The sequence below is a fragment of the Sphaerodactylus townsendi genome, linkage group LG08, assembly GCF_021028975.2.
Source record: "Sphaerodactylus townsendi isolate TG3544 linkage group LG08, MPM_Stown_v2.3, whole genome shotgun sequence".
Classification (NCBI taxonomy): Eukaryota; Metazoa; Chordata; class Lepidosauria; order Squamata; family Sphaerodactylidae; genus Sphaerodactylus; species Sphaerodactylus townsendi.
In genome coordinates, this window is record NC_059432.1 from 86,269,949 (window position 1) to 86,283,172 (window position 13,224).

The window sequence follows — 13,224 nt, forward strand, 5'->3', positions numbered from 1 at the left end:
GGCTTCACATAAACAGCAATGCCAGTTCAGTTTTGTCTGCTTTTGTAGAAAGGATGTTCTGGGGTCTTTCTAACCTTTTACCCAAAATCCTTTAACTGGAGATGCAAGACCCTGAAAAGACTTCAATTCCATAACCAGCAGAGGTCTCCAGAGCCTCTGGCTGAAGCTTTCCCCTGCTTTACTGAATCTGATTTAAACTGGGAATGCATAAAACTGAACCTGAGATATTCTGCACTCAGAAATATGTACCATCACTGAGTACAGTGAGACACAATAAGACTGGTGAGACAGAAGTGAGAAATTCTAGCAAAGAGTGGCTTTTACTAATAAACAGCAGCAATTAGTTTGCAAAGCGTTCTGGTGCATAATTATCAAAAGTATTACTAGAATACTACAAGTGGGGGATCAGTGAGGATTCTCAGGGAGCATCTCATCCCCCCCCCCCCACAGTTTCTTCTTTTTCTTCCCTCCTTCCCACAAATAATTTAGCCACCCATTATGTACACCTTCATCTTCCCCTCCTTCCCACCCCCTCTTCTTTTCTTCTCTTCCAACCACTTAATTTTTCTGTTTCCCCCCTCCCCTTTCCAGTTTCACTTTCTTTTCCGGCTTTTTTCCCTCCCTAATATAAACTCACTCATTTTAATATGTTTCTAAATGTCATACCTTTTCTCCTTTTTCTTGATCCCGGTTGCGTTTTTGGGGCTTTGGCTGGTAAAACAGGAAAAATGTCAAAAAGCAACTAACAGTACAATTCTAACGAGAGTTACTCCAATCTGGTGTACTGAGAATATGGGGTAGTGGTTAAGAGCGCAGACTCTAATCTGGAGAACCAGGTTTTACTCCCCGCTCCTCCACATGAGTGGCAGACTCTAAGAGAACCAAATTTAATTCCCGCCTCAAAGCCTGCTAGGTGACCCTGGGTCAGTCACAGCTCTCTCAGAACTCTCTCAGCCCCCTCTACCTCACAAGGTTCCTGTTGTGGGGAGAGGAAGGGATTCGGATTGTAAGCTACTTTGAGACAACTTAAGGCAAACGTATAAAAGCCAACTCTTCTTCTTTTTCAGTCTAAGCTCATTCATTTCAATAGGCGTAGACGTGAATAACTCTACACAGGATTGCTCCACAAATGAATGAAGATATTTCGCGAACATCATCACAAATAAACACATTAAATAAGTCTTACTGTTTATTAGTGTTATCTTCTCTTCAGGCTCCGAGTCACTACTGACTGTGTTTGTGAATTTCTTCTCTTTATCTCTAAAACATTCAGAAAGAAAACAATAGTAAGTACATGGAATATTCCAAAGCCACATATAGCACCTAATAATTTGACAGACAACTTATTTGTATAGCCTATACAAAGTAGGAGTGTTTACAGTAAGCCTCCCCAATCACCAGCTGAGACCAACACACCTCAACAGACTTCCCTCTGTGATATACCTCTGAAGATGCCAGTCACAGATGCAGGTGAAACGTTAGGAACAAGATCTACCAGACCACGGCCACACACCCCCGGAAAACCCACCACAACCAGAACTTTTTCAGATTCTTACCTTTTTGGACAAGATGACTGAGGCAGAACAGAATCATTTTCTTCTTCTGTTTCCAAAACACTGGGTCCTTCAAAACAATCAGGCACCAACAAGAAAAAGTTAAACTATTAGAAAGAAACTATACATTATACCAGGGGTCTCCAACATGGTGCTTGTGGGCACCACAGCAGCCACCAACACCTTTCTTGGTGTTCATCAAATATTTTTAGAAAGTGGGTAGGGTCAAGTGAGGCTTTTGTCCAGCCAGGCAACTGGAAATGCGATGGGCTGCACATTTTAAAAAATGTTTTGGCAGTAGTTGCCGCCACCACACATGGATCTTCTCTGCATGACTGAAGGTAAGCTGTGTTTAAGCAACATTAATTTTAAAAGGCACCCTGTTAAGCAGAGCTCCTGCCTGAAATGTTGGAGCTACTATCAGAATTACGCATAACCTCACCACTTGACATTTTGTGGCTGGCTCCAACACTCTCGTTTCATTGTTGTGTCCACTGCCCTCTATCAGAACTTCAAAGGTGCCCTCAGGCAGAAAAATGTTGGAGACCCCTTTTGTGTAGACATCAGAAATTCTCAAATTTAACTCCTACAATTGAGGGGAAACTCACAATGACTCACAGGAAACACCTCATAAGAACATAAGAACAAGCCTGCTGGATCAGACCAGAGTCCATCTAGTCCAGCTCCAGGTGCCTTTGGGAGCTCACATGCAGGGTGTGAACGCAATGGCCTTCTGTGGTGGTTGCTCCTGAGCACCTGGTCTGTTAAGGCATTTGCAATCTCAGATCAAGGAGGATCAAGATTGGTAGCCATAGATCGACTTCTCCTCCATAAATCTGTCCAAGCCCCATTCTGCTACTGGCATCCCCCCCCCCCCCCACCACCACCACCACCACCACCAGCCACCACTATTTCCTTATCCTTCTCAGGCAGATCCTCTTTTTCTACTTCTTCATCTCCCTCCTCCTTCCCAACCAACCTTTATCTGTCCCCTCATCTTCATCTTTCCCTCCTTCCCTCCTTTTCCTTCTTTCCCACCCACTTTACTACCTTTTCAGTTCTCCACTCTTACTGCCCTCATTTTCTGCTTCCTCCACACCCTTCCATCTTTTACCTTTTCCAGTGACCCCCTCCCATCCCTTCTTTTGACCAACAAAAATTGACTCAGAAGGACTGCTGCAGCTTCATAGCAATCCTGAACATGGACACCAAGATCTCAGAACCTAGTGCTGGGATTTCAGGGGTACTCTATCTCTTAGATCTATAGATGTTGCTTCTATTGGAGAGAGGGGGGTCATTCCAATAGGTTTTTGTTTGTTTCTAGATTGCAGATTTTTCTGCAAACCTGGAACTTTCAGCAGGTTCACAGGGAAAGAACCCCATGTCTCTGACCCAAAACGAGGTCAAAATTAGATACAGCGATTTGACAAAGCAGAGTTAAAAAGGATATCTCTAGGTAAATAGTATAAATTTCAAACAAATTACCTTTTAAGTTATGTTTCTGCTGAAGAGAGTATTCCTACAAAAAAAATGTTTTTTAGGGTTTTGTAAACTATTATCTATAAAAATGTTACCTCTCCATGGAACTTGCCTAAGTCATTTTACAAAATAAACCATAATAAAAACAAAACATTAGAACTTATTAGTCATGATACAACAGTGAAACACAGCCAGGGCATAAAAAATGAGACAACTGAGCAGCTTAAAAAACAATTTTCAGACTAAAGGAACACTATTATTATAATTAATTACATACATACAAGATTATAATAATAATAAAATCAAAAGCCTGAGTGAAGATAAATGTTTTGGCCTGGCACCCAAAAGAGAACAATGTAAGCATCAGGTTAGTTTCAAAAAGGGCATTCCATGATCAAGCAACCATGACCGAAAAACCCCTTGACTCTGGTTGCCACCCACCTCACATCTGAAGGGGAGGGGGGCACAGAGAACAGATCATGCGAGGCAGATTTTTACTGGTGGGCTGGATAATATGGGAGGAGATGGTCCTTAGCCATTCAGGGCTCTAAAGGTAAGCATCTTTAATTGAGCCTCGAAACAAATCTATCTATGCCCAGTGCAGGTCTTACTGTAAACCATGATCCAGCAACACCTCTAAAATACAAACCTGTTCCTTCAGTAGGAGTGTAACCCCTTCCAGGACAGGCTGACTTTTCAATCCCTGGGCAGCTGGGTCATTACACAAGAGCACATCATTCTTGTCTGGACTGAGATTCAGTACTACTATAAAAGTACTGGCATTAAGAGATCTGACATCAAGAATGTATATATCTCACCTCCTTCAACTGATTGCTTTTCTTCTCAAGAGGAAGAGGTTTGCCACTGTGAAAATTGGTAAGGATGACTGCAAGAGTGGTAAGCGTTTTACCCTGAAAAATGCAAGTACAGTGGAAGCTAGTATTTTTTTTTCAAAACTCATGCCACTTCTCTGTGTAATATATCTTTTATTTATTTTTATTATTTATTAGTTAAATTTAATAGACCGCCCACCCCCGGAGGGCTGGGCGGTGTACAGTGCATTTTAAAACAATATAAATAAAACACTGATTAAAACCTATACAGTTACCAATCCCATATCATCTGCCAGTATGCCTCCAAGAACATTTTCAGGTCGCTTTTTTTCAGCAAAGTTTGTAATTGTGTTGTAGAAGAAGTCCTCCCTCTCTTCCCAGAATGGAGGCAACTCCTTATTGTTTTCACGCAAAACCATCCAAGCTAAAGACTGTTTCTGATGTGGAAGCAAGGGTGTTAAAACTGCCTGAAAAAAAGAATCAAAATGATCACATTATATACTTCATACAGAAAAATATAAGTAGAGGTTGTTTGATTTATTTCTTTTCATCTTAATTATCTAGCGTTGCATGGCTATCCTTGTATTTAACTTGTCCACCAGAATAGTTTCTTTTACCAAGAACATAAACCAATTCAGCATCTCCAAATATATATATATATATACCTCAGCTGCTTCCATTTCACGTGTTTTATCATCTTCTTTCAGATCTTCAAACAGTTTGTCAAACTCAGTCTTCAACTACAACAGAAGATGAACAAAAAAGTTACTTTAAAATAAGAAGTAAGGTGTGTCAGTTGGCAATGACCAAAATAAGATGCTTTAAATAACAGCATCCTAAGGTTATAAAATAAGAAAGGGACCATATCTAAGCCCTAGGTTTTTGGATCCTATCTGAGTTATATATTCAATTACTCAATTCTATCAGCAATTCTGTTAGTTACTTACATAAGATTCAATGATAAGTTGGCACAATTAAGGCAAAAAACATTTTAACTCTTCACTTCTTTTTATTTCAAAAGAGGAAAGTTGCCAAGAACTGATGCCCACCAGCTGACAATACGAACAAAAAACTTGCTAAATGGAAATTTCACAGTAGTAGGCCACATCTGACTAAAAATGGATGAAAGGCAGATAACTGCTGCAAAGTTCCTACCCAGTTCAAACACATTTTATGACTTGAAGGAACTAAATTTATGTTTCAACCATCTAACCATGGTTAACGTGACTTTGTTTCACTGTCACAATATGATAATACAAAGGAACTGTTTCAAGGTGGGGGTATTTTGTTGTTGACCTCTAAAGAACAAACAGATATTGAGCTTACATGAGTTTACAATTTTAGTACTTAAAATAAAATTAAAATTTCAAAACAGCAACAACTCACATTCATGGGGGAAAATGAACATGCTCTATACCTGTTCAGTTGTCATTTGTACAGCAGCACGAACTGGAGCACTGTAACTTGTTCCAGCTTTTCCTGATGTCCCACTATATCCAAAGCCTAAAGCTGTAATTTGAAAGGGGAAAAGACTACTTAATATCTACAATATCCCCTTACCCACATATTCTCCTGCACTCAGCCAAATCTGTGGATACTTAAATCTGGTGACTGGAGCTGTAAGCCGGCAAGAGGATAGATATTTCAACAGACCTGAAAAGGGTCCCAAGTTTGCAGAAAAATTGGAAATCTAACAACAATACACTGGGAGGTTTTAAAAAATCTGAAAATGATAAAAGAAGCATCTATAGTTTTAAGTAACAGATTCCCTCAGTTCTGTTGCTGGGCAACCACAGATTCCAGGTTTCAGTTTCTATAAAAGGTGGCGGAATGGGGAGAACTATTTCCCAGCCTATTTGGGCCTTGGGGTGGGGGTGGGGGGTTCAATTGATGTCTTTCATAGCTAGGGTTACCAGCTCCAGGTTGGGAAATTTCTAGAGATCTTGGGGTTGAGTCTGAAGAGGGCAGAGTTTGGGGAGGGGAGAAGCCTCAGCTGAAAGCAATACCATACAGCCCATCCTCCACACAGCCATTTTCTCCAGGAAGACAGATCTCTGTTTGGAGTTCAGGTGTAACGCTGGGAATTTTTAGCTCCCACCTGGAAGATGGCAACCATAGGCCTGGCAGCAACCTCTGGATAATTTGATACTTCCTGACTTGTATGACTCAACTAAGCCTGGCTGCTTGCTACTGTTCAACAGCAGCTACCCTATGAATGCCAGTGTGGTGTCCAGTTAGAGCTACAAAGCAGGGTCTGGGAAACCAAGGTTTGAATTCCCATCTCGCTGAGGAATCTCACTTGGCGATTTTGGACCAGTCACATACTTTCAGCCAAACCTATCTCACAGGGTTGCTGTGCAGATAAAAAGGAGGAAAGGAAACTAATGTAAGCAGCTTTAGCCCCCACTGTGGAGAAAGACTGAGGCTTTCCATGCTAGAGGCTGCAGGGGGGTGGGGGGGGGAAGCAAGAAAGCTGTAGACAGAGGGGCAGATAATGGCAGGTTGGCTATTAGGTGGCAAGGCGATAGGGCCAGTGGTGGCCAATTGGCCATGCTGGCAGGGACTGATGGGAATTGTAGTCCATGAACATCTGGAGTGCCATAAGTTCACCACCATGGCGATAGGCAGTTAGCAATTCCAGGTTGAGGCTGAGGAGGGTGGGGTTTGGGAAAGGAGGGATCTCAAATAAGTATAATGCCAGAAACTCCATCCTCCAAAGCCAGTGGTGGAATCCAGCAGGTTCACAACACTTCGGTAGGACCGGTTGTTAAAATGGTGCTTCTAAACAACCAGTTAAATTATTTGAATCCCACCACTGTCCAAAGCAGCCACTGCCTCCAGGGGAACTAGCAAGGTTGTGGCTGGAGATTACCTGGAATTACAACTGATCTCCAGATGACAAAGATCAGTTCTTGGGAGAAAAAGCTGCTTTGGAGAGTGGGCTCTATGGCATTATGCCCTGTTGAGGCTACTTCCCGTCTCAAGCTTCGCCCTCCCAAAGCTCCATCCCAAATCTCCATTAATTTCTCAACCTGGAGCTGGCAACTCGAATAAGAACTGATTTCTGTAGTTAGGAGATCCGCTGTGATTCCGGGAGAGTCACTGTCACTAGGGGAGGGAGGAGAGAAGAGGGGCTGGTGGGTTGCCGGGAGCAACGCCACCACCAATGCTGCTGAGGGAAAAGAGGAAGAAGGGTGATGGGGGGCAGAGACTCATGGGGTATAGGGGGCAGGAAGAGAGAGAAAGTGACAGGGATGTAGGAGTGTCATAAAAGGGGGAGAAAGAGGGAGAAACTGAGAGAAGCAGGGGAGGGGGGGAAGAAGCAAAGGGGGCAGAATGGAAAGATTGCTCCTACGAGTTTCTTGGAGGTCCCCACTTGTAAAATCATATAATACAGAACAAGCTGTGTTTACTAAGGAAAATAAAACTACTGGTACATCAGTTGGATCAAATGCATTCCCACAAATCTCACACACAAAATAAATAATAATTTACATTTTCCTGGAGGAGCCAATTTGAAGCCATCCAACGACAGGTTCCTCAGAACCGCTTCCTTATTCTCTGCTTTTCCCCAAAAACTCAGCAGTACTGGCATAGTGAAAGCATTATGTGCTCCATAAGGAACAACCCTGGACAAAAAAGAAAAATGAACACTTACAAATCCTAAAAATAAGTTCTATCTACACTGCTCCAACAAAGGAAGCACATAAAGGACCATAAAAGGAGTTTGGTGGGAAAATAAAAAAGAAATTAAGGAATAAGAGATATTCTGAAAATGGAAAGGGTAAAAAAAACTATTTCTACTGACAGCTTAAGTACAGCTTACTTCATTATAGCATATGTAGACCCATTATTAATAGACTTTAAAAGGAGAATACTCTAAGGCGTTTTCCACATGAGGAGAGGGAAGTATGGTTTTGCTGTTGCTATTTAGTTGCTGATAGAGCACAGTGTCCTTTGGCAGTAGTCACTTTGCCACTCCCATAGTACCAAGGGTTTTTTTTTTACATTTCAAAAAATCAGTAATTTAATGTTATAATTATATGTGAAAAAGTTTCTATAAATTCCCAAATCTCATTTTTTTTTCTTGCTGTGATATGCCTTTCCGTCTTTCATCTCTGTCACACACAAAAAAGGCTAAAGACTTCCTTTGGTTAAACAAAAGCTGGGAATTCAGAGAACCTATTACACATTTTATTATATCACTATATCATATTACAGATTTCAAAACAAAAACAGAAAAGTCCCAATTCAAAGGAAATGGCAGATGCGTACTGATCTAAAACAGGACTCGCCCTAGGCACTGGTCCGGTCCCATCAGGACAGGGGCGTAGTTGAATGCCAGCAAGCAGGGCTGGCCCCACCCCAATCGCCATGTGGAGACTGGGACCAGGGTCAGCTGGGCTTACTCACTTCCAACTCCATGTGGAGGCTGGAGCTGTAAGGGCCTGTCTGAGCCCAACTCAGGCCAGGTTCAGACTAAGCTGAGCCTGTCCCCCTCTAGCTTTATATTGTTGGCTCTGCCCCCAAAGCTCCATATTGGGTTGGAGGTGGAGGTTGGGGGGCAGAGTCAACAGTATAAAGCTAGAGTGAGACAGGCTCTGATGTCTCCAGTTTAAAGCTAGATCTAAGACCAACTGAGGCCAGGCTCAAATGGGCCCTTGCTGCTCCATGTGGAAATGGGAGCAGGGCAAGCCCAGCTGGGGTTGGGGGAGGGCCTGACCCGCTTGCCAGCATTCAACTGTGCCCATCCCAAACTCCTCATGGAGTTGCTGACTGGGGCACAGTTGAGGAACAACCAAAATGCGCCCCCAGGAAGTGGTACCTGGGGCTCAAGCCCCCTCATGCCCCTCTAGGTACGCCACTGGGGGGGGGGGGCTGAACCCACCTATGGAGGTGGTGCCGGGCTCTGCTGGAGGATTTGCCCTCCTTGGGGCACAGACAATTTGATTAAAGAAGAAAAGCCAGTATATTTACTAAAAAAATCTCTTACCCTTCTATTTGTGCCAGTTTGTTGTCCATGATGTGTGCCAGACTTGCAGCCAGTTCTTTTTTAATGTGGCCTACTTGCTCTCCATTCACATTATTTACTTTTATAGCATTCATGTCGTATCGGTTGTTGGGCTCTCGCTGAAGTGCCACCATTTCATTATTATTGACCTACACAAACAGCCAAATTAGCCTACTGAGGCTTATAGTATTCAGACTCTACCTGCACCATGCTGTCCTCAACGCATTTCTAATGAAACAGGAGTTTAACTTTATGCTACACTTTTACCAGTAATTCTTTCAACACAAACGTTAAACAAAATGAATTAGACAGGCAATAAAGTTTTTCACCTCTAGTTGTTCACAAAACAACCAGCCCTGATACAACATTGCAAAACCTATTCTCAGATGAAAGCCGGAGTTCACCTGAATGTAGAAACAGTTCCATTCTATTTTGAGGTAAATGCAAAAGCCTAAGTTTAACCCCAATAGCATTTTAAACTATCAAAAGCATTACATAATTTTCTAAATTATACTTATAAATTCTCAAATCTGAGTTTAATTTTAAGTGACATTTTTAAAATCTCAGTTTTAATGTGTATAAGTAATATCTGTAAGTTAACAGCATTTTATTGAAACAGAACAAAACAAAACCCTAGGTTTTTAACAGCTTTATCACCTGTCATAGGCCATTTATGCATGTACTACTTACCCCATGGCCGAGAAGTAGTCAATTCTCTAATGTTGCTTTGCAGTTTTGCTTTAGAGTTTTCTGTTCACATCATTATTTTTTCCCGTTTTTTTGCTTCCCTATCCTAGCCAATCCGCTGTTTTGTCTACCCACTGCCTCTTTGTTGTTGCCATGTAACCATCATTTGGGAAACTGCCTGCCACTGGTGGGGGGGGGGGGGCAGGATAGAGAGGCCATCTTTTACCCAGTGACAGATCGCTGAAACAGCCTGGTCAATTTCATGGGGTTCATTGCTTCAGTCTATTGCTCCAGCAACAGACTTTAAACACAAAAATAAAGAAAAGCCAGCAGGGAAACCTCCCCAAATCTTTTGACCATTCTGAAATGATGATCAGTTAAGTGAGAGAAACTACTGTGGGATGGGCAGGGGAAGGCAGGAAGAAGCAAGAAAATCAGTGGTTCTGTTTATCAAGCAAGTTTTCCATGCATCCATTTCTTGGATGGGAGCAGCAGTGGCGTAGGACGTTAAGAGCTCGTGTATCTAATCTGGAGGAACCGGGTTTGATTCCCAGCTCTGCCGCCTGAGCTGTAGAGGCTTATCTGGGGAATTCAGATTAGCCTGTGCACTCCCACACATGCCAGCTGGGTGACCTTGGGCTAGTCACAGCTTCTTGAAGCTCTCTCAGCCCCACCTACCTCACAGGGTGTTTGTTGTGAGGGGGGAAGGGCAAGGAGATTGTAAGCCCCTTTGAGTCTCCTGCAGGAGAGAAAGGGGGGGATATAAATCCAAACTATTCTACTTCTTGGACTTACCACACCCGTATAGTAGCGCAATCCAACCACATTGCCTCGCAGAGTTCCAAATAAGACAGCTGAATCTATATCTTCATCTGCGGTGCCACCTATCCCCAACAATTCTTCTAAAGGAGAATACAGTTCTCGAGTAAAGGGATTGTAAAGCCTATCTCCATACAAATCAGGATCTAAGTCCCAGGAAAAGTCACTGCAGAAGCAAATATTACAAAAGAAAGACTTCAGTTAAAACTTGGATTATTTTTTTTTTGCTTTCAAGAGTAAGCATGTATATAATTTTATTTGGGATTTTATTTGAATTCATTCTTAACCAGTTTAGTTCCTACTATATGCAAAAAATAGACTATCCAAATCATCAAATGTTGGGAAGGAGAGGAACAGTCATACCACTTTTATCAGATCTGAAAGAGTAACGAAATCTTGATAACAAACGTTGGAGACATGTCATGCAAATATATGCGAGTAACTCTGGCTGAAATTCATTGGTTTAAACTGTCTTAAACTAGAATAACTCTTCATCAGATTGTACTGACCAAATCCTAACAATCTGACAAGATTTAAAGTCATTCTACATGCAAGTATTAATGAAGATTTCAGGAAACACACATATTCACTTCATTTATGCTGACATCATATAAAAATATGCATAGATGTGGCATAACACAACACATTGTTTTCTACTGCTGCATTTCACAGAAATGTAGTTAGATCTATGCGTCCTATCCCAAGGACACAGGGAAGATAAAAATATGCTCACACTTTGAAGAACTCAGAATAAGAACTGAGGACATCATTAGATCAGTTGGAAGAACAGGAAAGAGCAACAGGAAAACCCGTTATTTAAAAATGCTGAATTCAGCATGACCAACATCTAACTCCTCTGAACACAAGACGAGTAGAGTGGAAAATTACAGAGAGAATTACAGAATAGGATTATTATGAGTATGTTTGGAATACCTCAAACTGGTAAAAATTAACAGCTCTTACGTAAACACTTCCCATTTCTCCAATTCAAGAAAATAAATAAAAATTGCTCCCTATGTTCGCTAAAAATAAAAGAACAATTAATTACAATTTTGACTTGTCAGATTTTAAAGTCAGTAACAGAATAACTTGGAAGATTAAAATGTTAACGCTCTGGTTTATGAACTTTTTTCCACTTTGTGGAGAAAAATTCTACATACAAATAATATGTTCAGCAAAAATTCAAATTCACTTAAACAAAAGAAGACTTCCTCTTCCTGGAAGACGAATTCTATAATGCCAGCAGGCCATAAAAAAGACCCAGTCTGGGAATATTTACCTATGAGTAGGGCAGGCAGGCATTCAAAATCCAAATACTGTAATAACGACATCAAAGCCTTGGCAGCCCAAATAACACAACATTTTGGGCCAAGGGGTAGGTAAGGAAAACATGCCAAGACACAGCAAAGAGAAAAAGGCTGCAGACATAAACAGGGAGATGTCAAAGAATCGATTCTTTCCATCCATGAACTCTTGGGCTCCTTCCGCACATGCAGAATAATCCACTTTGAATCCATTTTCACAATTGTTTGCAAGTGGCAGGGGTGGAGTGAGGGAACTGTGCGCCCTGCTGCAGCACCACCCGCTCCCCCAGAATGCCACAGCCCTGCTATGGGGCATTGGCGCCATACCACTGCCAAGTGGATTTTGCTATTCCACAGGGGAAAATCCAGTTGCAAAGTGGATTGAAAGTGCATTATTCTGCATGTGTGGAAGGGGCCTTGGTCCAAAGTCTGGAAATCAGACCCGCTTCAAATACAATTGGAACAAATCCACGCTTTAATCTGGCACTAAAATGCACCAGGAAAACCTGGCATGGAGGAGAGGAGGGAGGAGACCAAGTGTCCATCTACTCCATATGGATGCCTACCTACCCCGCAAAGCCCACTAAGACGACTCGTTATAAATCCTTTCCCCCACTTTTGCTTCTCTTACCCAAAGGCTCAGGCCCTTTCTGCACATGCAGAAGAATGCACTTTCAACCCATTTTACTGTGTGGAACAGCAAAATCAAACAATTGTGAAAGTGGATTGAATGTGCATTCTTCTGCATGTGCAGAAGGGGCCTCAGTCACTAAGCAGAAGAGCACCGTGGCCGCTTCTCCCGACCCTTCCCACTGCCCCCAACCACCGGAGACAAAGGACCAGAGGAGGCCGGCATCTTCACTATCTATACTTTGGGGCGGCCTCCTCCTCCACTTACTTCAGGTACTTCCAAGCCATGACGGCACCCGGGACAGCAGCGAAGCCGCCAGGCCTCTTTTTCGATCCCACAGGCCGCGCGCCACTCAAACGATTCAGGACCGCCTCTGAGCTCAAGTCTTTTTCAGCGCCACAGTCTCTTACGTGTTCAAACTAATTGACAATCGTCCTCCCCAATCACGGAGAGGCTTTTGTGGAAGTTTGACCAATAGGATACCAGGACAGAGAGGGACCCTTCTCCTATTGGCTTGTTTTAACCCACTTTGGCGCCGGGAGTGACGAGAAGGCTGGGGAGACCTAATTAGCATATGTGGGCGTGGCTGTGTGTTGCTCTCCCGAAAGGCGGAAGTACCGAGTCGCTTTCTTTTTCGCGCGTGTCTGTCAATTGACAGCTTAGCTGGAGCCAAAGCTAGTTTCCCCTGCAGTAAGATCCACTGACTTCAGTTTATTCCCAAACCAACACGTGTTAAATGACCTGGATCTTAATCCATTATAATTTACGCTTTAAAAAGCTTGTTTCTGTGCAATCTTGAGCGCAGTTACCTAGGAGTAAACTCGAGTTAATACAGGTTTAAATGTGAGTACTTGTGTCGAGGATCTCGCCGTTGCGTCTTTTAAAGCGCCACCCGGCTCCTATTTCT

General features: G+C 42.5%; 1 protein-coding gene across 3 annotated transcripts in view; it reads right to left on the minus strand.

Moving 5' to 3' along the window:
* Positions 1-12,719, minus strand: part of HLTF (helicase like transcription factor) — a 31,492-nt gene extending 18,773 nt beyond the window's left edge. For 2 of the 3 annotated variants that reach the window (XM_048505455.1, XM_048505453.1), the window contains exons 1-12: positions 12,585-12,719; positions 10,359-10,548; positions 8,859-9,025; positions 7,361-7,494; positions 5,283-5,374; positions 4,531-4,605; positions 4,141-4,332; positions 3,851-3,943; positions 3,039-3,072; positions 1,557-1,623; positions 1,187-1,260; positions 667-711 (exon numbers count right to left, since the gene is read on the minus strand). In XM_048505455.1, the coding sequence (XP_048361412.1) occupies positions 667-711; positions 1,187-1,260; positions 1,557-1,623; positions 3,039-3,072; positions 3,851-3,943; positions 4,141-4,332; positions 4,531-4,605; positions 5,283-5,374; positions 7,361-7,494; positions 8,859-9,025; positions 10,359-10,548; positions 12,585-12,604 (1,183 nt within the window). In that variant the 5' untranslated portion in view covers positions 12,605-12,719. The remainder of the gene's footprint in view (positions 1-666; positions 712-1,186; positions 1,261-1,556; positions 1,624-3,038; positions 3,073-3,850; positions 3,944-4,140; positions 4,333-4,530; positions 4,606-5,282; positions 5,375-7,360; positions 7,495-8,858; positions 9,026-10,358; positions 10,549-12,584) is intronic. The other variant, XM_048505454.1, reaches the window with a different exon arrangement.
* Between the last annotated feature and the right edge of the window lie 505 nt (positions 12,720-13,224).